The 27322-nt window shown below is 34.5% G+C and overlaps 1 protein-coding gene and 1 long non-coding RNA gene across 3 annotated transcripts; one reads left to right on the plus strand and one right to left on the minus strand.

The window, feature by feature from the left end:
- Positions 1-488: 488 nt before the first annotated feature.
- On the plus strand, positions 489-26463 carry LOC134229557 (leishmanolysin-like peptidase). Of its 2 annotated transcripts, XM_062711301.1 has the most exons (17): positions 489-1015; positions 1916-2047; positions 2244-2326; positions 2463-2574; positions 2855-3030; positions 4249-4354; positions 4502-4602; positions 4849-4966; positions 5267-5374; positions 5564-5640; positions 6098-6208; positions 6322-6454; positions 6994-7086; positions 7200-7269; positions 8594-8727; positions 21564-21719; positions 23650-26463. In XM_062711301.1, the coding sequence occupies exons 1-17, from the start codon at positions 914-916 to the stop codon at positions 23824-23826; spliced, it is 1989 nt and encodes a 662-aa protein (XP_062567285.1). In that variant the 5' UTR covers positions 489-913; the 3' UTR covers positions 23827-26463. The 2 variants fall into 2 exon arrangements, with proteins under 2 accessions (XP_062567285.1, XP_062567287.1); XM_062711303.1 differs by lacking the exons at positions 21564-21719; positions 23650-26463 and adding an exon at positions 21054-21109.
- Positions 10292-20303, minus strand: LOC134229551 (uncharacterized). The gene is made up of 3 exons (XR_009984200.1): positions 19911-20303; positions 19176-19432; positions 10292-10432 (listed from the first exon to the last, which is right to left on the minus strand). It is a non-coding gene; the product is annotated as an uncharacterized LOC134229551 (long non-coding RNA).
- Positions 26464-27322: the final 859 nt, after the last annotated feature.

Here is a 27322-nt window from a genome sequence, read left to right on the forward strand (position 1 = left end):
TAACAAATTGATAATTTGTTAAAACAAATAAGTAATTTGTTATAATAAATAATAAATAAATTATATCAAATTATTAATTTGTTATGATGATTTGTTATAACAAATTGATAACTTGTTATAACAAATTGATAATTTGTTAAAACAAAGTAAATATGCAGCTGCCGCTCTTATACGCTTCAATAGAAATGTCCACTTCACAGAGGTATAATTACTAGCAGGAAGATCTTCTTGTAAATTAAACGTATGAAATTTTTATCTTCTGGTTAATTAGCTCAATTTGTTAGGAGAAAATACTGTTCTTTCGATGATTTCTTCGCTGGAATGGGAAGATGAGGGATAGAATAATGTTTGTAGGAGAAAAAAAATTACAGGAAAAGGGTTTTCTCCATTTTTAAAAAAAAGAAAATAATCACATTGTCTTTATAAAACATATTTTGAAAACTGTATAAAACTGTAAGATTTATATGAAAGAGGAAATTTCCATGATGTAAAGTAACATGGTATTTTCATCGGGTTTGAATTACAAATAAGTCGGGCTCAAAAATTCTACTTTCGATTTTCAACGTAATTTTTTTTTTTTACAAAAATGAAAATCGACAAAATGTTACAAAACTTGTAACACTAGGAGACATCAAAAGAAACCATGTCTATTTTTTAAGGTTATAGACCTTTATTTATTTTTTTTTTAGTTCTTCTCAGTTTCGCGGTATAGGTGGCCCTCGGCAATGTTGTAAAGCTGCCAAAATAACGGGAGGATGGGGTGATGCCACTGAGGGCTGACAGGTCGAGCTTGATTTGAAGTCCTATTCTCGATTCTTTGGGACAATGGATAAGCAGAAAGACTTCTATTTTGACGAAAATTTACTTTAAAATCAAATCAAATGTAAATTGAAAACAAGAGAACCCAAGAAAGATGAGTCCTGGATTGTTTATTGTGTGTCTAGTTTCAGCATTGATCTGGAAATCTGTACTAAGTGGACATGACTGCGTTCATCGTCCGCCCACGCCCGAGGAGGTAACTGAGATGAGTAACTTCTCATTGATGATTTGATATACGAAGTTGTTGTTACATTATTAGTAGCCTCTTATTAACAGAAATACTGATTTATAATATTATTTACAATAATGATGTTATAAAACTTTAAAAGATTATGATTCAGTATTTATACAAATAATATATAAAACTTTAAAAGATTATGATTCAGTATTTATACAAATAATATTCTTATTACGTTTTCTATGTTATATAGATTGGAGGGTCAAATGAGTTTAAAGATTTTGTGTTTTAATATATAAACAATCATTATTTTATGCATGTTTAGAAATAATTATGCCATATTGATTAGGGCTGTATCAATATATCGATACGTATTGATTTTCAAGAAAAATATTGTATCGAAAAATAATTTCCAATATGTATCGGACAAACAGTTTTTCTTCTAATTCTTTATAAAAGATTGGAATTTTAGTCACCAAAGATTATATTTCACTTTCTTTTTTATTAAAACTGTTCAATAAATAACAATAATTATATAATTTCCAAGGAAATAACACAGTTTTTATAATTATTACAAAATATATAGAGAAATTTATTTGATCATGTTGATTTTACTGTCATCAAAAGTTTCAATTGAAGTGTTATTTTTAAAGACAATGAGACAAGAACTTTAAAATGGGTAATAAAACACTTAATTGTTATGAGATTTATGCATTAAAATGATTAAGAAGCCTTTTCTGATGGACTTGTTTTAAAATCCAATATATCGCATATCGCTTTAAAAAATTTTGTGTTTTAATATATAAACAATCATTATTTGCATGCTAGAAATAACAGCCCTAATATTGATATAGTAAAATATATTTCCTTTTATTTGTATTTTTTAAGTGTTTTTATTACATACCTTTTATTAACTAGGTTGTTTATGATGTGAAGATAGACAACCACTGGAATGTGACAAAAAGAAGCATACATCAGCAACTCAGAATCAAAACCATCATTGACAGCAGTATTAGAAAACTCCCATACTCTCACCAGGATTTGATCAATGTATATATATTTACGGTTTAATTTTTATTAATCTATCGGACATTAGGTCCTTATTTAGAAAAGGTCTAGAAGTTTTATTATAATCATAATCATAAGAAGAAGGATCTGGTTGAATTCTTTTATAAATTATTGTGTTCAGTGATAAGAAAGAATATGAAAAAAAAAAATAAACATTCATCTTTAAGATATTTTGTAGAAACTTGTACAAGAAGCTGTTCAATATTGGGAGAATACCCTAAAAGTCAAACGTTCATCAGCAAGTGCCATCCGCCTTAACAGGTACAAACTTGTGACATTTATTTTGACTTGATAATAAACGTTTAAATTTTCAATTAAAACGCCTAAACATATTAAATTAAATCAAACAATTTTGACACAAGTGGATATTTTGTATTATCATTTTGATGTTTTGTAGGCAGTGTGTCAACAATATGGTTGTCTATGATAAAGGTGACCGTTACTGTGTAGATTTCTGTTCTCCAAATACAACATGTGGAGATTTTCTAATTCCAGAGGATCATTTAGAGGTTTCATTCTTTATATTTTTTGTTGTTTTGTATTCTTTTTTGACAAAATATGAAATACTGAAGAACTACGTTTTTTCATGGGGTCATAATTCCGTGGAATCTCTATTTCTGTTTAATCTGCAGGTAGAGAATTTTGCGGATTTCATAGGCTCTCATTATATGCTTAACATAAACATTACCACACAGAAAAAAGTACCTCTGTAGTAATTGAACATTCTTTAATACTTAAATGCTTTGAAGCATTTTCACTTTTTGATTCATTCACATACATGTTTTTTAGAGATGTTACTATCATGACCAGCGTACTGGTGCACTTCGCAGCTCGGGACAGGCGGGAGCAGGAGTCGCGAATGCTGATTTTATTCTGTATGTGGCAGCTTTACCCTCCTATAAATGTCAACAGGCCAAAACAATCGCTTACGCTGCTCATTGCCAACAGGAGATTGTGCAAGACAGGTAAAGTTAAAGATTTGATAAATACAGTAAAACAATCCATATTCACTTTTGTTTTAAATCTTAGTCCCTTGCACTTCTTTAACAAATTCATTTTAAAAAATTCTGTGTAGTCCGGATACTGTCTATTTTTCCGAACGGCCATACTGGTCCCAACTGCTCATAATTAACGGTAATTATTCCCTCTAATCCGGCCACACCTGAGTTACTTCAAAGCAATTATAACACCTTTCGTGGGGAATGTGATTATCTGTGTTTACATTAGCATGATTATTAGTGCCATAAGACGAACTCGGTGTAATACTGCGGTGACACAGTCCACTTGAAAAATATATTATGTGATTGAATTACAATTAAAAAAAATAACTTTGTTTTAACTCCTGTTACCACATTATAACATAAGCACAAAAATATATGTACGCGATTTACAAATCAAAATATAAATCGGGATCGAAAATCGACCGCATTCAACATGTTAAAAATGGCGCCATGACACTGTGGGAGAAGACGTAAAATTAAATTTTTACATAAAATTAAAAGTTCAATCTAATAATTAGCACATCGTAAATAATTGTGCATTACTGCCAATACATTGAATGAGGTCTTTGACAAGCGAAACCAGGTCCGCTTGATACATAGTCGGCCTATATTATGCTTGCCTGTATATTTTGATTCAGGTAACATTTCACCCGACTTTCAAACTTCGTGAACAAATAAGAAAATATAGTCAGTCATGTGAGACTATTTTATAATTTCTAGACTCCAAAATAGTAATTGATTTAATCATTTAAATTTTATTTATGATATGTATACAATGTACTTGTAAATAAACAACGAAAATTTTCGAAATTGATATTTTTTTTGCATTTTTCCTGCACTCCGGATTCTGTCTAATCCGGCCAAATTTTATGGAACCGGTGGCAGCCGGATTGGACAAATTATACTGTACATATTCTCTATTTTAAAAGTCATACCTACATTGTGTTTAAGATGATAACTTTTTTAGGAAAGTATAAATTGTCTCCAAAAGGCAAACTAAACAACACCACTCAAAAAAATATATTATTTTGTATATTACTGTAGGTCATGAAATGGTTGGTCTCTTCATACCTCAACAACAAAGAAAAATTTATACCCCTCATAAGGCTGTGATTTTACTGTATATCAAAACATTGCTAACATAAAAAATTGTCAATTTGTAACTGAACCTCTTTATTACAGACCTGTAGCTGGTTACATCAGTATATGTCCTGACTCTGTGTCAACTCGCACACATGACCGAACTCAGCTCCTGTCCACGATGAAACATGAAATCTTGCATGCTTTGGTAAAGTTTATTGGTATATTCAATAACAATTAAGTTTTTGAATCACTAAATAATCTGCAGAATGTGCGTCAGAAATATATGACATAATGATGTATACATGTGCTGTATATACCAGAGTAATTTTTATGTTGGTGATTTTTTTTTCAGGGCTTCTCTGCTGGGCTGTATGCTTTCTTCCGTGACCCATTTGGAAACCCCTTAACACCTAGAGACCCATCTAGTAATAAACCTTTCTACAAAGACCCAAGGTAACAGAAAAAAGATATTACATGAAACATGGGAGGATGAATGTCTGTTCAAATTAAGACACCTGAATATAATAAAAATTTAATTTATTAAGATGAAAACTGAATTCCTGTTATTTTCTGTTTAAGTAATTAAACAAAATGACTTGAAGCCTTGTCTATAGGAAGAATTGATATTATAAAGTGCAATAAAAGACATTTGAGATTGTGAAGCACATACAGTATAGAGTTTGATTTCTGTGGTTACAGATCTAAATTCTACCTGTGGAGTGATCGTGTGATGAAGGAGGTGATCAGATATGGCTGGAAAACGGCAGGAGGAAAGATAATGAGAAGGGTCAATATGATTGTGACCCCAGCAGTCCAGGTACAGGCTGAACTTTCAATATACTAGGAATGAGTTCAAAAGACCTGGATTCAACCTGGATTTAGATGCTAACATATATTTTTATGTCTGACAGCAAGTTAACAAACACATTAACATAACCTCTACTGGATTTGGCTTATTTATACAGAAAAATACATGTATAAATTGTGTTCAAAATTTCTGAACAAACCCATATTTGAAAAGAAAATATACACTTATATGTATCTAGTCTTGCATAAATACATATACATGTGTTTCTGTTTTTTCTCCTAAACTAAGAAATTACAATAATCCATTCAGAGAGAAGCTAGACGTCACTTTAACTGTCCTACGTTAGAGGGAGCAGAGGTAGAAAATCAAGGGATATATGGAACCTCCATCACTCACTGGGAGAAACGCTTGTTTGAGGTCAGTATACATGTATGTCTGTGTACTTCTTTTATTACCAGTGTACTGGCAGCTGTTACATTCTTAAGTTTGATAATGTAAAGTCAGGGTGTTAATATTATGGATGTATGAAATGGTACTTGATGATAAACATGATGAAGTTCTTTAAAATTTTTAACAGTCATAAAGATTGTGTCATTGTTTTTGCAGAACGAGGTGATGACCGGCACTTACACACAGAATCCAGTGGTTTCCAGGGTAACACTGGCTCTGATGGAGGATACTGGGTAAAAATGTCATTACTCTCTAGAAGGGCTGTCACGGGTAACCGCAATGACCCAGAACCGCGGAACAATTAATTCGGGTCGGGTTCGGTTCTGTTTTTCCAGAATCTGGTTTGGTTCTGATTTGTACAGTAGAGTAGTTTTTACCAAGAAAATGGCAACTAAAACAAAAGGTTCATTAGTATATTACCATATAAGTTGATTTGAATCATTTGGTTCAACTATTTTTCTAGTCAGGAAACTTCTATACTGTGGCATGCGAAAAATAAGCTAAATAGTAAAAATATACGGATCAAAGATTTTTGGAAGCATCTTTGCAGAATCAAATTGCATGAAAATGTACATGTTGTATATAAAACATGAACTAGCACATATATGTTTAAATTAACTGTTAGATATCTAAATTACTTGTAAATGATTATGATGGAACTGACATAACTCTTTGAAATGTTATTTCAAGGTGGTACCAAGTGAACTATAATACTGCAGAGGAATTGGAGTGGGGTAAAAACCTGGGGTGTGATTTTGTGACCAAGAGTTGCATGGACTGGATGGATTCACACAAGCCTCCGTAAGTGGCAAGATAAATTCTGCTTCATCTAATAGCCAATACAGTGTATCATGGAATTTTCAAACTATGAAATAAATACACAATTGTGATAAATATTTATGGACTCTTACCAGGTTGCTAGACATGCATCCCTACTGTAAGCAGATCAGACAGGGGATGCTGAGGACAGACTGTACACGGAATAGGAAAGCTGTGGCCTTCTGTAACCTAGCAGTGTACTCGGGACCCTTAGCCCCAGAATATCAGGTCACTGTCTTACTCTACCCCCACCCCCCACCCCCAACTTTCTCCAAGAACCCTGAAAATCAGAACCTTACCTCCAGGAATTTTTAGGTAATATCTCACAATTGTCATATCAGATAGTACAAAACACTAGATCAGTACCTCACCCCCTGTAAAATCAGAGAGTCTAACCCCGCCCTACCCCTCACATACAAAACAGGTTAATACCTTACAGTGGAGCATCAGTTTAAAGATTTAAAAAATATTCTAAAGGTAAAAATAAAGAAGCTAAGATAAAAAAAATCAGTACATTTTTGCAATTTACTCATCATTCTAAAAGAGACTTTGGTCAATATAGATGGCTGATGCAGATATACACATGAAGACTTATTTGCAAGCATTATTTTCAATTATTTAAATTTTAAAGTCATGCAAGCATTTTTTTCCCACAATTATTTAACTTTAAAAGCTATAGAATCAACTGAGGCTTTTTGAATTACAGACTGTTGTTCAGTTCTTTAGGTGCTTCTGGTCAGTGACAGGTGCTTGTTTTGTGTTTGTAGTATTTCACCTCCTCATCAGGAGTGCAGTGGTCGGGGGACTACAGACGTCTGGGGGGAGCTGTCGAGCTGGCCGATTACTGCCCATACCTACAGGTAAACTTCAGTTTTTACAGAAATATTTAATCATACTGAAAATTTAAAAATCAATTTTAAAGAATGTGTGTTTGCTTTGCTCTATATGGGTTTTTGTCTTTGTTGTGCTATAGGAGTTTATTTGGAATGAGAATGGTGTAAATACAAGAGATTCCAGATGTTTTCTGCCAGGGAACATCCCTAGTAAGTTATTTGGAAACCTGATAATCATAATAGAAGAGTTAGAAGACAGGACAAGGGAATCAAAATGTTATTATTTGAGTTAACAAAAACAAAATTACATTATTATACCCCCCGCAAACGAAGTTTAGGGGGGGTATATTGGAATCACCATGTCCGTCTGTCCGTCTGTCTGTCTGTCTGTCTGTCTGTAGACGAGATTTTGTCCAGACCATTACTCAGAAACCATTGGAAGCATTTGTCTGAAAATTTGTACACATATTATTCACCATATGAAGTTGTGCACCTGATATTTTCATCTTGATTGGATTATTATTTTGAATTTTACAGGTGTTTTTTCTTTTTTATTTTGTGGTTTTGTCTGGACTGTTTCTCAGAAACTATTGCAAGGATTAATCTGAAAATTTGTACACTTATTATTCACCATATGAAGGTGTGCACCTGGAATTTTCAACTCTTTTTGTTAATTTTTTTGCATTTTACAGGTTTTATTTTTTATTTTAATTGACTTGTTCATTTTGGGCTCATGTATAAGGTTTGAGATATAGAATCTAGAATATCTGTTCAAAAATACTACAGCTTAAAAACTACTCGTAAAAACTTAAAAAAAAGAAACATCATCAAGTGTTAAAAACAGTTTTTACATTGCACAGAAGATAATGTAATTTCATTTGTCTCTTGGGAATAATGACTGGACATGCATCCAGTTAAAGATAAATTAATGAGTTTGGTGTTGGAAGTTGTTAAGGCATATCTCTTATCAAGCGTGTGTGTTATCTAATCTCCAGGGAATAAGGCACAAGAATTAAAGATCTCTCTTCTCTTATTCTCTTAATTGTAATTTATTGTCTGTCAAAGCACTTCATTACTGGATGACCAGCTCTTTATTTTCAAAATGCATTTCAAATTGATATATCAAGATTAATTTGATTTTGTATAATGGTTTTTTTTCAACAATCAGTTTGCAGAGTGACATAACACATAATTGCAATATATTTCTTTAATGCAGAAATAAAAAATAATAAAATGAAAAAATAAAAAAAAAAATGTTACAATGGAATTACAATGTATTAGTATTGATGTTTCATTTGGTTGCACCTTTGTTTCATTCATTAAGAAACATGATGAGCAATAATATTTCACTGCAAATTTTTGCAAGTAAATTGTGAACACCTCTAGATCCATAAAGTATTTTTGTATTGGCACCTTCTCTGAAAAACCCAGCGGGGGGTATTTGTCCCTATTGGACAGTTCTAGTTAAAATATCTTTAATTGAAATCTAGAAATCTGTGATGAAAACATCAATTTTCATATGACTTTATTGTAGAACCCTCTCAGAACTTTTATGGAGAATCGTACGGTCCCAGCTCTATCTGTGTCAATCATGGACCTTCTTTGTGGAATCTGCAGCATTGTAACCGCTTGATCCACACCACACATGCGGGAAGTGGCTGTTACCAGGTACGTGTATATGTACTGTATACACGGTTATTTTCGCCCCGTCTTATTTTCGCCCTTTCACACTTGCAAACAATTTTGCCCCGTTTTAAATTCGCCCAGTCATAGTTTTGTTTAAGAAATTATACTGTATTCTTTGAATTCGCCCCGTTTTAAATTCGCCCAAATGAAAGTAGGGCGAAAGGGGCGAAAATAAAACGGGGGCGAAAATTTCCCTGTATACAGTATGATTAACTCCTCCTGTGCTACTGTTACTGGGAAGGGAAGGCAATGTAACAGACAAGATCAGGATTGAACCCTAGAATCACTAGTTACATATAGCCGTCAAATAAGCTATCTGATCATTGGTGATGGGACCTTCCTGACTGCCCCATACCTCCGCCTTCCTCTCAGTTTTTCCCCTCTGAAGATGCAAAACAGATGACAAAAAATGTAATAGGAAAGAAGAAATTGTATGGCTTGACTGTGAATCAAATCAGGTGGTCTGGTCTTTGACTTTTTTCTCTCTTGTGTTACAGATTTTCCCCTTACCTAAAACAACCCACGAGATTGGATCACCCAATTTATGCCCTAGACATTAAATCTGTATGTCGTAATTTTGTTTGTATATATCATGGGAATATCACCAATCATCGTATGTTATTAATGTATGCTTTATAATTTATCGTATATGTTTATTTCATGAATATTGTTTGGTTGTATAGTACAAACCCGAATTTCCTCCATTGATTAATCCTATCGTAATGATTAATGGCCACCTGGCATTGTTATTCTACTCATGTAACTCAAAATACACTTGGCATCATCTCCAAAGTAATCCCAAACCAATAATTCGTCCTTTTCCAGCGTTTGTAATACTTTTTAAAGCCTTGTTTACTTGGTGCAAAGTTGTTGACAAATGTCGCGCGAATAATGGCGGCACCGCACGTTATTCGCGCGTGGAGTATTTCGCACCTACCAACCAAAAGGTATATAATAAACGCTCCGAGAGAAAATCATCAGTAGTGCTTGCGCTGCTCAACCAGGCATGGTGCCTTCAGTGCCCATCAGACTGGTACTCTACCCATAGGTACGTTTTGTACCATTAGTTTGGGTAGGCTGATGCCATTACAAACCCAGTGATTTTGGGTCCCCATCCTTTTTCTGGGTAAACTCACCAGATTATGGGTAAAACACCCATTTTGTGAGTAAAACACCCATTTTCCCCAGTATTTGCCACTTTTTGTTGATTTTGGCCACATTTTAGTAAATTCCTGACTTTTTAGCTGTTTTTCTTGATATTTAATAAATTTATAGAAAATTGACCATCTTTTCTTATTATTGGGTAAATTTCAGAAATAAGAGACCCACATATAATTTCTGTAATGGGGTAAACCATAGAGTGGTAAAAGAATACGAAGTATTCAAAAGCCACCACTACACCCAGAAACGTTACAACTGGTGTCAGAAGTGGGATTTTCTCTTATCTTATTTTTGTTTACCCATAATTAAGAAATAGATAAAAACATTTTTTTACTTAGGTAAAATTTTATTAATTCAATACATTTTTTTGAACTGTACCCATTTTTGTACAAGATGGAATTAGAAGAAAGTTTTGAAGTAACTTTTAAGTCCCGTCCATCTTCACGTAACAACTTGGAGAATGATAGGCTAGCCACACCCGTTTCCAATCCTCCTTCTCCATCAAAGGCATCAGATATAGCCCAACCTGTGAATGAAAAGCAATTAGACGCTATCATGTCCATCATGCAAAATGTAAACCAACAATTGTTGGGCATGACAAATGAGTACCAAAGGTTGAGAGAGCATGTTGGCAATTTGGAAAAAGAAATTAAGAGCCCTATTCAAGATAGGGGAGACAATAATCATTTTCCAAATGTTATACCCAGACCCATTCATCCAGTCAATTCTTATGATGATTTTCATCCCCGCAATCATTCAAATCCAGTTTATGGGCAAAGGGAATATAACCCCGGTACAATGTCGGGTACCCATTATTCCCCATTACCTGAAATAAGCAGGAATGAAAACAGAATGCCTTACCCATGTACACCAAAAAACCATGTAACAATAAAACCCCAAACATTTGATGGCTCAGACATACATGTTAACCTATTGTGATGAAAAATAGGGAGATTTAGACCTCAAAAGCGGTAGCATTGCGCGCGTGTTGTTTAACGCTTGGATTATCGATATCTTTCATGTAATATACATGTATATTATAAGCCTTAAATGAAATCAGGTACCTACACTTATTAATCTTAAATATCAACAGCAAAGAAGAAGACAGAAACACCTTAAGTTTGACATAAATTTTACAAATTCAAATATTTTTTATGCTCATCATTTTGCTTGGATTGGCTGCTTTACTCAGCCTTTTGAAGAGTGATCTTTGCTGATATAGCCTAGAAGCAATAATTCTGAATGTTCATTCAGTTTTTAAACAAAACAATTGATGACATGGTTTAATCTAGATCTAAAACAAGTTCCTATCTTTCGTTATATAAATCAGATTTCCCGCGATGATCGAAAACGAAAGTAGAGATGTGCCACATGGCTTGGTCAATTGAGTGATTTCTATTGACTTTATTGATAAAGTTGTGAGCTTCTGTGCTTTTAAAGACGATGTCAAATGTTTTCATCTAATTCTTAAAAGCTGTATCTCCTTTTTCATGGCAGGGATGTTGATTAATTTATCGTAACCAATGTAATCACTGGTAGTCTTGTGTTGTTGTCGTTGTCAAATCCGTGCTTGAAATCTATGTACAAAAAAAAAAGCGTTTGTATGATTCCGAATCAAATCACGCGATATCTAGCGAGATTTTATGAGAGTGGCTTCAAAAATGGATACCCAAGCGAACCAAAAATACTTTAGACGCAGCTTTTGTAGAAAAGCGGTAGATTTCTGAATTAAATCGGTAGGCGGGAGATGGAGTGAAAAAGCGGTAGACTCCCGCCTAAATCGGGAGAGTTAACATGTATGGCTCAGAGGACTTTGACGAGTACCTCGCCCAATTTGAAATTTTAGTTGACTTGCATGGGAGGGATTATAAAACAAAATCTCTGTACCTTGCCAGTAGTCTGACGGGTGGTGCCCGGGCTCTACTGAGCGAATTAAATGAAAATCAAAGAAGAGATTTTAACTCCCTTGTAAAAATCCTAAACAGGAGATATGGCTCCTTTGAGAGATCAGAAATGTACCGTGCCCAACTCAAAACCAAAACTAGGGGTACAAATGAATCATTACCCGAATTGGCCCAATCTATTAAAAAATTGACCCGTCAAGCATACCCAACAGCTGACCCAACCATTATAAGCATTCTGGCACTCGATCAATTTATTGATGCCCTACCAGACCCAGATATGTGATTAAGGTTGAGGGAAGCTAAACCAAAAGACATAAACGAAGCAGAAATTTTGGCCATTCGATTAGAAACTTATAGATTGGCAGATGCCCAGAGAAATAAAACTGTCAATGTCATTCGTGACACTGACCCTATTTCATCATTAAAGCAAGATAATCAAAACTTGCGGGATGACATACAATCCCTTACCCAAGAAATCAGAGCCCTTATAAGAAATGGTCCAAGGCCGACCCATAATTTTGGGCAAACCCCCTATGAAAACTATTACCATATGGGCTCTTATGAAAACCCAGTCAGACCTGAGTACAAAGGGCATAGACCCACAAATTATGAACCAAGACCCCAGGGTTCACCCTACCAAGGAAATTCAAATAATGGGGGCAAATACCCCAAAAACCTCAAACAAAATCCTTTCCGACCTCAAGGACAGGGAAACTACCCAGAGTCGAATTCGGGGGTCGGAAGTCGACAGGTTCAAGGGGCAGGCCCCAACACTTGCCATTAAATATGGCTCAACCACTCTCACTAAAGCCCAAACCCAATATTGAAAATAAAACACATGAGAAATCTGATAAAGAAATCTCTGATTGTAATACACCTACCCCCAAAGAAATTTTAGTGAGAGATATAAACGGGGGAAATGATGGAATTTATGTTATTGGAAAAGTTGGAAATAAAGAGACAAATATACTAGTAGATACTGGTGCTAGTATGACTCTTGTCAGTACCCAATTCTTTGAAAGTATAGATACTGAGGAAAAGCCCCAAATTACCCCAGTATCTATCAAACTTACATCTGCAAGCGGTGATGCAATCCCAGTAAAGGGAGAATGCTTAATCAAAATGTCACTTGAAAATGTTCAAGTTACCCATATAGTACTTGTGGCTGATATACAAAACCCATGCATATTGGGATTAGATTTTATGACCCAGAATTCATGTGAACTTTTTGTGAAACAGATGAAACTAAAGGTACAGGGTATAGACATTCCCTGCTTTAGTACATCATGTGTAAATGTTGTGTCTTGTGGCAAGATAAGTCTTGTCGAGGATATTGGAAATCCTCCCCATTGTGAATATATTGCTTCTGAAAAGGCAGATAAACCTTTGATTAAGGATGAGGTTGAAATAATAGAACCTATCCCAAGTTTTGTTGAGAAGTGTGAATTGATGATCCCCCAAACCCCTGTAACTGTAGACAGAGAAGTCACAGTTTGTCATATGAATTCGAAAGATGAAAGTAGCAATTTTTATGAAAATACCAAAAACGCCACAGTCAAATGTGTTGACAAAGTACTTGATAAATGGGAACACTTAAACAATATCGAAACTTTTGATGCTCCTAGCCCAGAGCTCAAACCCCGATTTCTAGGCCACTTGCCATGTTCTAATATTGAGAAACAACCCAAAGAAATTGCAAATGAATCAAAACAAGAGTTTCATTTGAATGAAAATTGTCATGTAGCTTATGACAAACTCACAAGAGCCCTAACAAGTGCCTGTCACGATTGTGACAATGATGCCGATTGTTTTATATAGGATTCGTGTTACCCTGTTTGTACATTGTACTTTCCCCCATTTGTTGATCGCATAATCGGTTACATTTCTTATTATTGATTCACTGTACTTACGTTTCTAGAAGAACATGATCTTATGATTCTAATTTTATTATCCTGGATTAATATCAGTATTGTAATACGCTAGATTTGTTGTAAATATCGTTTCTGACTCTGTAACTTTATTTTTAGAAACCGCCATCATGATGATTATTTTGTGGAATGTCACGCCCGATTTTAATTGTAATTTTCTGTATACTAAGCATTTTTATCGAAATCTAATACTTAGGGGATATTGTCATTTTGTATAAATGTTTTATATTATGATTGTCATATTTTTATGTGGATTATCTATTGTTATTATTAGACATTATTTGACAATGATTATTGCCGGTGGCTGCCGGTGACTGCCGGTGGTACCGGAGATCTGCCGATCGTCCCTAGGGAAGCGCGTGGGTCTCCGGGGGGACTCTCCAGTGCTATAAAAGCAGGGGATAAGAACTGCCGGTGGGACTCGGCATTTAGATTTTGAGGTTAGCGGTTGTTTATTTGATTCTTAGCATTTTTCATTAGGAATTTAGTAATTTTTGAATTAATTCATCAATTTTTCTTAAAGTGAATACGGGTTAATCTCGTTTCACTATTAATTACTAGTATTTATCGTAGGACGTTTGTATTGGGTTAATCTCGATATTAAACGATTAAATAATTTTGTTACGGTTTGACTGAAAGTGAGTCTTGAAGTCTTTCCGTGTAAATAATTGTTTATCTTTGATAAATTTTAGGAATTCAATCAATTTAAAGTGATAATCTAGTTGCGTTTATTGGAATATTCAAGCAGGAATTAAGGCTAGGATTTGATATAGAAATTATAGAGATAAATTTCTTGCTTTAAATAGCTTTTATAGATTGTGTAGATTCGTTCAGAAATACTTTGGTTATTCTAAGGTATTTCTATAGTATTTATTATTCACTATTCGGGTCATTCTCGTTTAGTGCGCCCCCCCCTTTTTATCGTATTAATGTAATACGAAGGTTGTGTTAGTGTAGTAATTCATTGTGAATTTGGGTGATTCCCGACTTCCATTGAATTTTATTGTAATTGAATATTAATTAATACATATTGTGACTTTTATTTATTGAATAAATTTGTTAACTTTAAATAAGGCTTATCATTAAACTTCCCCGTAGTTATTTACGAGTCCAAACACAGGTTATTCTTGTGTTATTATAGGAGATCTATATTTACGGGTCATTCTCGGAAATAATCACAGTACTACATGGGTTACTCCCGTGTAGGCTTCTGAGGAGTACTTGTGCGTGAGATCCAAGCAGCTCAGGTCCGTTACATTTGGTGGCAGCGGTGGGATCTGCCAAGTACATCGGTGGATCCAGAGATACGTAACCCAGAACCAGTGCTGAGAAAAATCCATGCATAGGTACTATACCAGATCCAAGACTAGGATGGAGCCATCCCTTAATCCTGGACATTCCAGAGGACAATCCACAGATGAGGAACTCCTCATAGATTTATCGCCGTCCGCATTAAACAGATCACTCCGAGGGGAACAGAGCATGTCCAACAATGACAACTCCACAGAGGATGAAGATGACTCAGATACTCAGGCTAGAATATCAACCCCTATTAGAAAAATAAGAAGATCCAAAAGGACTGTACGTCAGCAGAGGGAGATAATCCCTACAGACACAGAACTGTCAGAACCAGTCACACAGTCATCACAGAATAATTCTTTCACAGACCCTATGAAGATAATGATGGAACAGATGGCCCAGACAATGAAAGCCATGCAGAATATGATGGAAGCAACTACTCAAACTCTCAGACAAGTAAGCAACCAGACAATGAAAGTCATGCAGGATATGATGGAAGCAACTTCCCGAAATCACGGACGAGTGAACAGCCAGCCACATACTACAAACTGCGAGCTGCAGCCTAAAACATCAAGAATCAACTCAAATAATAACAAGTCAGAGACAGAAACCAAGGTAAGCCATCATAAGAAATCAAACGAAGATTCAGAACAGTCTGAAAATGAGCAATCTGTCAACTCAGTCGCCGCAAGAAATTTGTTCAAGTCCAATGAGTCGTATAACCACAAGTTTGACTGTAAGCTTCCGCCTTACACAGGTTCTGAGAAATGGAGAGTTTGGCTGAATCGCTTCGAGTCTGTAGCAAAGTTAGCCAAGTGGACTGCTAAAGAGAAGTTACAACAGATATTACCGAGAATACAGGGAAATGCAGCTGATTTTGTTTTTGGTCAGCTGAAGGAGGAGACTATAGGGAGCTATGAGACTTTAGTCGCAGAAATAGGATCCAGATTTGGAACACTGGAAAATAAGAGAGTCTACAAAACTCAATTCAACAACAAAAGGCAAGGAAAAGATGAAAGTCTTGAAGAGTATGCTGCTGACATTAAGCGTCTTTATGACTGGGCTCACCCGAATAGAGATGCTAGCACAAGACAGGAAGACTTAATTTCAAAATTTTTGCAAGGACTATGGGATACTAAGGCAAGGCAGTACATCGAACTACACAAAGACCCATCAACAATTGAAGAGGCAGTACAGCAGGTAGCTGCTTACATGTCAGTGACATCCAATTTAAACACAAATGAAGAGAGACGCCCTATGAGACAGACTAAGCCTTACGGAAAGGGAGACAATCGCAATACTGGGAAAGAAAATGCAAATGCCATGAAGATGACAAAGGGGAATTGCTTCATTTGCAACATGCCCGGACATTTTGCCCGAGAGTGTCCGGATAGAAAGTCTCACAGGACAGAGAGATCACAGTACAGGAAACCTCCAGAGAAAACTATGTCATCATCTCTATCAAGTACAGAAGAACAGCCAAACACAAGTCAAAGCCAAGCTACAAGTACAATGTCACCTGATGCACCAGAATTTCAACCAAGTCATCAATCAGAATGGAATGTGTACTCAGATAAAGATTGCAGAGACAAAATGGAGAAGCCGTTAAACTAGAAGGGGTCAGCTCCGGAGGCCAAGAGACGACCCAAAGTAACAAAGGCCAAAATGACTGTAAAATTTTAATCGAACCTATTTTAAGTGGAAATTTATATGAATCAGGGGAGAAAATTGAAAACCAGGGGAAATTCCAGCCTTACATCAGGGACGTTTCAAGGGAAGAGGAACTGTGTGCTCAGAGGGAGTACATTAGGAGACAGCTCCTCAAGGCAGATGGAATTTATGTTCAGGGAACAATTCAAGGGATAAAGGTAGAGTTCACGGCAGACACAGGGGCTGCAAGAACTATATTATCCGACAAAATATTTTGGAGACTCCCCGGGAACGAAAGACCAGAGCTAAAGGAATCTTCAAGCCTTGTAGCGGTCAGTGGAGATCCACTTAAAGTCTTAAGGAAAGCTGAATTTGAAGTGCAGTTAGGAAATCTAAAATTTCAAAGGGAGATAATAATTGCGAAAATTGAAGATGAATGCCTCTTAGGTATGGACATCTTGTTGGACAGTCAATTTGGGCCTGCAGTTATCAATTTGAATCACAGCTTCATTTCCATGAATGGCTGTAAAATACCTTTCACAAAAGCGAATCGGATTCAAGATGGTGCTGGAAGATTCGTGTACAAGACCTTTGACAATGGCTAGCAGATCAGCGTTAATGTCTTCAGTAAAGAAAATTAGTTAGAATGTGGTGTAAGTATGGTAAGAGTTTAAGTATACTTATGCACTTTGTAATTTTGCTTTTATCGTTGTATATTAAAAGAAAAATTTCTAACAATTGAAGTAATGTTAGGATTCGATTGTGAAACTGAGGAAATTATATGACTTTGTCTAGTGTACATTTTTTAATGTTAATTTATTATTGATGGAGAAATGTATTGAATGTATATAGACATGTATTGTTGGTTTTTTTCAATCTTAAGATTTTGGTGAGGACACCAAAGTTTTAAGAGGGGGAAAATGTCACGATTGTGACAATGATGCCGATTGTTTTATATAGGATTCGTGTTACCCTGTTTGTACATTGTACTTTCCCCCATTTGTTGATCGCATAATCGGTTACATTTCTTATTATTGATTCACTGTACTTACGTTTCTAGAAGAACATGATCTTATGATTCTAATTTTATTATCCTGGATTAATATCAGTATTGTAATACGCTAGATTTGTTGTAAATATCGTTTCTGACTCTGTAACTTTATTTTTAGAAACCGCCATCATGATGATTATTTTGTGGAATGTCACGCCCGATTTTAATTGTAATTTTCTGTATACTAAGCATTTTTATCGAAATCTAATACTTAGGGGATATTGTCATTTTGTATAAATGTTTTATATTATGATTGTCATATTTTTATGTGGATTATCTATTGTTATTATTAGACATTATTTGACAATGATTATTGCCGGTGGCTGCCGGTGACTGCCGGTGGTACCGGAGATCTGCCGGTCGTCCCTAGGGAAGCGCGTGGGTCTCCGGGGGGACTCTCCAGTGCTATAAAAGCAGGGGATAAGAATTGCCGGTGGGACTCGGCATTTAGATTTTGAGGTTAGCGGTTGTTTATTTGATTCTTAGCATTTTTCATTAGGAATTTAGTAATTTTTGAATTAATTCATCAATTTTTCTTAAAGTGAATACGGGTTAATCTCGTTTCACTATTAATTACTAGTATTTATCGTAGGACGTTTGTATTGGGTTAATCTCGATATTAAACGATTAAATAATTTTGTTACGGTTTGACTGAAAGTGAGTCTTGAAGTCTTTCCGTGTAAATAATTGTTTATCTTTGATAAATTTTAGGAATTCAATCAATTTAAAGTGATAATCTAGTTGCGTTTATTGGAATATTCAAGCAGGAATTAAGGCTAGGATTTGATATAGAAATTATAGAGATAAATTTCTTGCTTTAAATAGCTTTTATAGATTGTGTAGATTCGTTCAGAAATACTTTGGTTATTCTAAGGTATTTCTATAGTATTTATTACTCACTATTCGGGTCATTCTCGTTTAGTGCCCCCCCCCCCCTTTTTATCGTATTAACGTAATACGAAGGTTGTGTTAGTGTAGTAATTCATTGTGAATTTGGGTGATTCCCGACTTCCTTTGAATTTTATTGTAATTGAATATTAATTAATACATATTGTGACTTTTATTTATTGAATAAATTTGTTAACTTTAAATAAGGCTTATCATTAAACTTCCCCGTAGTTATTTACGAGTCCAAACACAGGTTATTCTTGTGTTATTATAGGAGATCTATATTTACGGGTCATTCTCGGAAATAATCACAGTACTACATGGGTTACTCCCGTGTAGGCTTCTGAGGAGTACTTGTGCGTGAGATCCAAGCAGCTCAGGTCCGTTACATGCCCCAGCCATTACCTACCCTAACCATGAAGGATTATTTATCCTTGATGCTGATAATGCTAATAGTGCGTTAGACACTATACCCTCTCAAGGACAGAGTAATGTAGAAAAATCATCTATGCTGTACCCTACACTAAGCGAGCCATCCCTAGTTCATACCTTGAGGAATCCTTCCAGGTCGAGTGATGTAATTCCGGATATGGATCCTGACCATTTTCCGATGATGCTGAATTCGAAATAAGTGGACGTGTGCTGGACTTTTTGGACATTTCAAAGGAATATATTATGTAACTGTGTTAATTGTATAAAAAATGTGGATATTTGTGAAATCAGGACACTGGTGGTATGCAGATTTGTGATTCGTCCCTGTCGTGACTTTTCCATTTCAGTGGATCCAGGAAGTGATGACAGATGAACTGTGATAAATAAAAACATTGTTTTATATAATATTTTGGTAAAAGTTAAGTATTGATATTTGACTAACTGTTATTCATATTATGGTTATTCATGTCTATGATTATAACTTGTTGACCACATTGTGTTTATTGATAATGATATTTGTGGCCCATGATTATGTTTATTGCAAACTTTACTCATTGACTATGTTTCACTTACATGGCGATATTCCCATGAAAACTAGTCACCAAAATGAGATTTGATAAAACGACGAATGTTTTCATGGAAGGGGGGCTGTGTTACAGATTTTCCCCTTACCTAAAACAACCCACGAGATTGGATCACCCAATTTATGCCCTAGACATTAAATCTGTATGTCGTAATTTTGTTTGTATATATCATGGGAATATCACCAATCATCGTATGTTATTAATGTATGCTTTATAATTTATCGTATATGTTTATTTCATGAATATTGTTTGGTTGTATAGTACAAACCCGAATTTCCTCCATTGATTAATCCTATCGTAATGATTAATGGCCACCTGGCATTGTTATTCTACTCATGTAACTCAAAATACACTTGGCATCATCTCCAAAGTAATCCCAAACCAATAATTCGTCCTTTTCCAGCGTTTGTAATACTTTTTAAAGCCTTGTTTACTTGGTGCAAAGTTGTTGACAAATGTCGCGCGAATAATGGCGGCACCGCACGTTATTCGCGCGTGGAGTATTTCGCACCTACCAACCAAAAGGTATATAATAAACGCTCCGAGAGAAAATCGCCAGTAGTGCTTGCGCTGCTCAACCAGGCATGGTGCCTTCAGTGCCCATCAGACTGGTACTCTACCCATAGGTACGTTTTGTACCATTAGTTTGGGTAGGCTGATGCCATTACAAACCCAGTGATTTTGGGTCCCCATCCTTTTTCTGGGTAAACTCACCAGATTATGGGTAAAACACCCATTTTGTGAGTAAAACACCCATTTTCCCCAGTATTTGCCACTTTTTGTTGATTTTGGCCACATTTTAGTAAATTCCTGACTTTTTAGCTGTTTTTCTTGATTTTTAGTAAATTTATAGAAAATTGACCATCTTTTCTTATTATTGGGTAAATTTCAGAAATAAGAGACCCACATATAATTTCTGTAACGGGGTAAACCATAGAGTGGTAAAAGAATACGAAGTATTCAAAAGCCACCACTACACCCAGAAACGTTACACTTGCTAGTTACATTTTGTAGCAGACTCTTGGACAAACATGTTCAATGTCATTTGCCATATGTTTGTAATGATAGGAATATGACAAAAACTTAGAATGTATTGGCAAAAAGAGACCGACTCCCTTTCACAGATTGAGAAAACCAGAGAATTTGAGTACCTCATCTGAACATATACATATTTTACACTGAATTAGAGAAGTGAGAATCTTGTGCGGTTAAATAGCTACAAATACTACATTTTTATTTTCAGTATGAGTGTAGTAACACTGCTGGTCTGGTGTTATCTGTACATGGAATAAGTTATCATTAATACAGATATTACATTTTGTTTTCAGTATGAGTGTAGTAACACTGCTGGTCTAGTGTTATCTACATTAAATGATTTATCATTAATACAGATATTACATTTTGTTTTCAGTATGAGTGTAGTAACACTGCTGGTCTAGTGTTATCTGTACATTAAATGATTTATCATTACTACAGATATTACGTTTTGTTTTCAGTATGAGTGTAGTAACACTGCTGGTCTAGTGTTATCTGTACATTAAATGATTTATCATTACTACAGATATTACATTTTGTTTTCAGTATGAGTGTAGTAACACTGCTGGTCTAGTGTTATCTGTACATTAAATGATTTATCATTACTACAGATATTACGTTTTGTTTTCAGTATGAGTGTAGTAACACTGCTGGTCTAGTGTTATCTGTACATTAAATGATTTATCATTACTACAGATATTACATTTTGTTTTCAGTATGAGTGTAGTAACACTGCTGGTCTAGTGTTATCTGTACATTAAATGATTTATCATTACTACAGATATTACATTTTGTTTTCAGTATGAGTGTAGTAACACTGCTGGTCTAGTGTTATCTGTACATTAAATGATTTATCATTACTACAGATATTACATTTTGTTTTCAGTATGAGTGTAGTAACACTGCTGGTCTAGTGTTATCTGTACAAGGAATGAGTTACCAATGTCTACAGACAGGACAGAGGATCCGAGTACGATTTGTCTCCAAGTACTTCCTCCACAATGGATACATTGTATGTCCACATTGTCCAGATGTTTGTCAGGTGAGTACCCAATAATATGTGTGTTACCTCCACGCAGGATACATTGTGTGTCCACATTGTCCAGATGTTTGTCAGGTGAGTACCCAATAATATGTGTGTTACCTCCACGCAGGATACATTGTGTGTCCACATTGTCCAGATGTCTGTCAGGTAAGTTACATGTGTATTACCTCCATACAGGATACATCGTGTGTCCACATTGTCCAGATGTTTGTCAGGTAAGTTTATACTTGTGTATTACTCCACACGGGATACATTCGTTGTCCAGATGTTTGTCAGGTGAGCTGTATGTGTTCTTTATTAGGTCACCTGAGTAAACTCAGATGACCTATTGCTATCCGTTTTCGTCCGTCGTGTGTTAACATTTGAACATTTTCAGCTTCATCTCTGAAACCACTGAACCAATTTCAACCAAATTTGGTATACAGCATCTATGGGTGAAGGGGAACAAAACTTGTGAATTTTATGCTCCCCGCCCCCCTGGGGCCTTAGGGGTGGGGCCAAAACCACTCAAATTAATGTAATCTTTAAAAATCCTCTTCTTTACTCCTGGACATCAAGCAGTCAAACTGTTTGCATGATTGTAATCAGCATTGAGTCCTCTACCAAAATTGTGAAATTCAGGGCCCTGGGGTCAGGGGTTCTAGTGCTAGGGTGGGGCTAAAAAAGTATATAGTGAAAAAGCATTATTTATTTGAAAATCTTCCTCTTTGCTCCTGGGCATTAAATAAACTTAATTAGTGCAAAGTTATGATGAGCAAGAGTGCCTTTACCAAAATTGTGAATTTTATGGCCCCAGGGTCAGGGGTTCTGGAGTTAGGGTGGGGCTCTATTGATTATATAGTGAAAATACATGAATTCTTTGAAAATGTTCTTCTCTGCTCCTAGGTATTAAATAAACTAACTAAATGCATAGTTATGATGAACAAGAGTGCCTTTACCAAAATTGTGAATTTTATGGCCCCAGGGTCAGGGGTTCTGGTGTTAGGGTGGGGCTCTATTGATTATATAGTGAAAATACATGAATTCTTTGAAAATGATCTTCTCTGCTCCTAGGTATTAAATAAACTAACTAAGTGCATAGTTATGATGAGCAAGAGTGCCTTTACCAAAATTGTGAATTTTATGGCCCCAGGGTCAGGGGTTCTGGTGTTAAGGTGGGGCTCTATTGATTATATAGTGAAAATATATTAAATCTTTGAAAATTTTCTTCTCTGCTCCTGGGTATTAAGCAGATGAACTACCTATATAGTTATGATGAGCAAGGGCCTTAAGAATTGTGAATTTCAAGGCTCCAGGGTCAGGGGAACCATGGGGGGGGGGCTGTACTTACATATACTAAAAAAGAATGGTTTGAAATCTGCTCCTTGGTATTAATCAAATATTTTTGAAAAGCAAGGATGCATTTTCAAGAATTGTCAATGTGTGGATCTAAGCCTAAGGGTCAGGGGTTCATGTGTGGTAGGGGCACTACTGATTATAGCTGAATATTACTGATTAGTTGAGATATATTTTTTGTTCCCCTACCCTGCCTATGTGTATTAAGTAACCAAACTAAGCAACCGCTAAGTGTATAATTATGATGATCAATGGTGCCTCTTTCAAAATTGTGAATGCCATAGCATCTGGCTTAAAACATGAATCAAATTCAATCACTGGAATGTTGTTGCATAATGCTCAGGTGACCTATAAGGCCCATGGGCCTTTTGTTTGTTATTGTCTGGGTCAGTCTTGTGTCTGAGGCTATATTTCTTCAGAAATTGCAACAGTCAGTTGAATTAATTTTTTTCTCTTTGGATGAGATTTTTTTTAGAGCAAAAATTAAATAAACATTTAAGTATATTATGAAAGTTTTTTCTTCTGAAAGATATTACTTTTTTTCTCATTCAAAAATTTAAAAATTGTAATTTCTGATTTTCTTTTATTGCAGGAGAGAGGAGTTCTTTGTCCTAAACAAGTAGTGCCCTATGACATAGTCAATAACAATGTACCAGATCTATATATCCCTTGTGGTGCCAAATCTTATCTCCATCGATCTAGTATAAGTTTCATCATCATTATTTTAATAAATATGCTGTGGTTACCTTTATCACAGATGGCAATGTAAATATAGGATAGTACAATCTCCTCTCTTCCTGGCTTACATATCACTATCATGAGTGTGATTTGGCTGCATTTGTGGAATGATAACAAGGTCTTTAAGTTGATTTGTGTATACACGTACATGTGTTACATTTAAACTAATTACAGTTGTAGACTGTATGAGTTTTACCTATTGTCGTCAAGATAAATGCATTTTTTTTAATTTTCTTTCATACACATGTAACTTCATTTTTATCATGCTTCTGTAGATAACAAATGCCGGTTTTGTGTTCAGTGCACAGATATTCAGGGATTGTGATCTGATTTACAACAACATTGATGAATTTTGTCATTTTAGGGTTGTTTTTCATACTGCATGTATTTGATTTATTTTAAAAACATTTACCTCCTTTAAATTAGATAAATTTAAGATAAATGGACAAGATACACGTATATTGTTAATCAAATTTGATTTACGTACATGAGTTTCAAAATTTTCAACTTTCACACTTCGAACAGAATTGCAAAGAGATATATGTACTCATAATACCGATCGATTCACAGAAAAATGAAGGGAAAAATAGAAAAGTTAGACTGTGAATATATCAGTACACTTAATTGTTTGCAAACAAATGAAAGGTTGGAAGAATCTACTAGTATTTAAAAGTATTAATTAGAAGATCAAACAATTTTTGTCTCTGCAGTTGAAGTGTTTTTAGTGCATTCTGTGCTCATTTATATAAATGTTTATTACCTATTTGTAACCACTTTTACCCTTTTTATATTGAAAATGTGTGAATACATGTAATTTTATATGCTTCCACAATTATACTTTCATGCATGTGCAATGGTTTTATATTTATCCAGCATGTATTAGTTGACTTTTTAAAACTTGTAACAATTGTTATTCACATATTTACAAGCTGTAAGTAAGGAATGAAGTTTGAGGATGAGGAAGAAAAGGACCAAACTTACCGGTTAATGATTTATCAAGGATGGAAACCAAGAACTTTAAATGATGTCTAAAAAAATCAAAAAATGTTTTTCTTTCTGAGTTTTATTTTTATAGAATTTATCTTTGTTCATTATTAAAGATGTGTTGATAAAATTCAAAAAATATGTATTTAATTAACATCTTACTTGGTATACAGCATGCTGTTGATTATAAAAACAAACTTGTTTTTTCATCCTTTTTGAATCCAAAATATTCTGAACTTTTTTTTTAATACCTTTTTCTTGATTTTTTTTATCGGTACTATTTTTCTAAAGCAGAAAAAGCATATAAGTATGTCTGTTTCACAGGTGTATTGCTTGAAGTTGTGCTGCAAATATATGTGTCAAATGATCAGTACAAAGTTATTGTTACAGATAGTTTGGAAAGAATAAGTGTGCAATTGACCTTCCCAATAAAAAAAATATCAGTGAAGAAAATATAAGCAGTTTCTCTGGACGGTGACAAAATTGTGATAAAAATGGAGCATTTTTCATTCCAGTGTCTTTTGTGTCCATTTTAGATTTCTGAGTATTATTACTTTATTCAGGATTTTTTTGTTATTTTTAAATATTTTATTTTGGAATATTACAGTGTAGATATTTTAATTACATGTACTTTATTTTAGAATGGGGTGATACATGTGATGTTTTAATTGAGATATGTAGATTCTTGTGTGTAATGTTTGATTTTAGTCCAATGTTGTGCCATTTTTGTACATAGTATTTGCATGTATTTATACTAGTCTTATTTTTCTACCAGTACATGTACCAATGTTCAATTTATAATGATAATGAAGCCAGTAGTTAACGATTATACCAAATATTAGTCTTTTTCAAAGTTATGATAATACATGTATCATTAATGTACTTTTCAGTTTTATTGATATTTTATTGTTTCGGGTTCTTTTATACAGTAAATCTCGCTTACAACCAAATGCCAGTCCTTCATTGTAAATGTAAGCCGTTGTATCTGTTAGTTTAAAACTCTAAGGGAATGAAATCACTTTGCTCTAAGTGTCAAATCATTACAAGCATGTTATACTTTAGATGAGAGTACAATATGAGTTATACATACTAGGAAGTATATACCGGTATGATGGTTCATTTTATAAAGAATCATTTCTTTTTTTTTCCCTTAAAGCTTTCAGTACTCTTTAATGGCTTCAAAGTAAATTCAAAGCTTCTTCAAATTGATTTTCCAGAAGAAATGAAAACTGCTATAGATTTACTGTTGCATTCCATTTATTTATCAGAGAAAATGATCTCTCGACTTTGCATAATAATTTATAAAGAATTTAATGCATCTGATTAATGACACATTTATTTTACCTGTTACACTCGCATGTTCATGTAGTTGATCTGTTATAAAATTCAGCACACAAGTGTTAGTTGTTTTATTATAGAAAAAATTAATAACTATTGAATATTCAGAAAACAATTATTTAGAAGCAGTTAAGATGTGATGAAATGTATTAATTGTTGCATTATTATGATGAGCTTTGTTCTTAAAATACAGATTGTAAGTGTGTTTCTAAAACAGTAAGTGAATTAATTTTATATTTGCTTGGATATATGTATAATATCAAAAGAAACTGGAATGCATTAATAGATGTGAAGGTTGTATTTATTTGTCAATTTGTTAACGAAATAAAGATATTTTTCTATCTTATTCTGATTTTTTACCTAGTATATATTATAGATTCTTAGATTTTTAGATCACTACACGAGAACAAGCGACGCTGAACAAAAAATCTTGACTGGTGGTCAAATATATTATTTGTATCTCTTGGTATTTTAAAAACAATATTCATATTTTGTTATTCTCTTCTGATCTCTATATTGTTTTAAAATGTTTTTAAATATAAGTACACCAAAAATGGTGATATAGGCCATTCAGAAGGCCTATAAGGGTTATATAAGAAATGTCTCCCTGTGGTATCTTGTCCAGTTTTTACTATTCTTCAATGTCAAATTCTTAGGGAAAATTATATGTTTTTGAGGAACATGTCATCTGACCTTAAGCTTTATAAGCAGTGTTTACTGAATTGATAATTTGAAGCGACCTTGATTCCCCAAGAAGTAAAGGAGATACATGTAGTATTTAGTGGATGTAAATGTATAGGCATAATTATGAAGTAACTAACTTGACATTCATGAACAATATTTACTGTAAATGTTTTATGCCTCATTAGATTCGGATGGACTGGAGCTTAAGAACATGTACGTTCGATCTACAGGGTTGCCAACCTGGCACAGTGGTTAGAGCATCTCCTCGAGAGTCCCAGAATAAGGAGCTGATAAGTACATCCCGTGTTCATATCCACTGCAAGAGAAATCAGTCCTTGATATGAGACCCAATAAACCAAAGTCTTGTGTTGCAGTAGGTGTAATTGGCACCAAAAAAAATCTCTCACTGATCAATGGTCCCGAGTGCAGAGTATGTATAGGTATAAATCGCAGCCCTTCAAGTGTTTGTGTCTCCATATGAGTGAAAATTTTATGAATGGGATGTTAATCAGCAAACAAAC

This window comes from Saccostrea cucullata, unplaced genomic scaffold (genome assembly GCF_032062105.1).
Source record: "Saccostrea cucullata isolate Sc308-1 unplaced genomic scaffold, CSIRO_AGI_Scuc_v1 ctg36, whole genome shotgun sequence".
Lineage (NCBI taxonomy): Eukaryota > Metazoa > Mollusca > Bivalvia > Ostreida > Ostreidae > Saccostrea > Saccostrea cuccullata.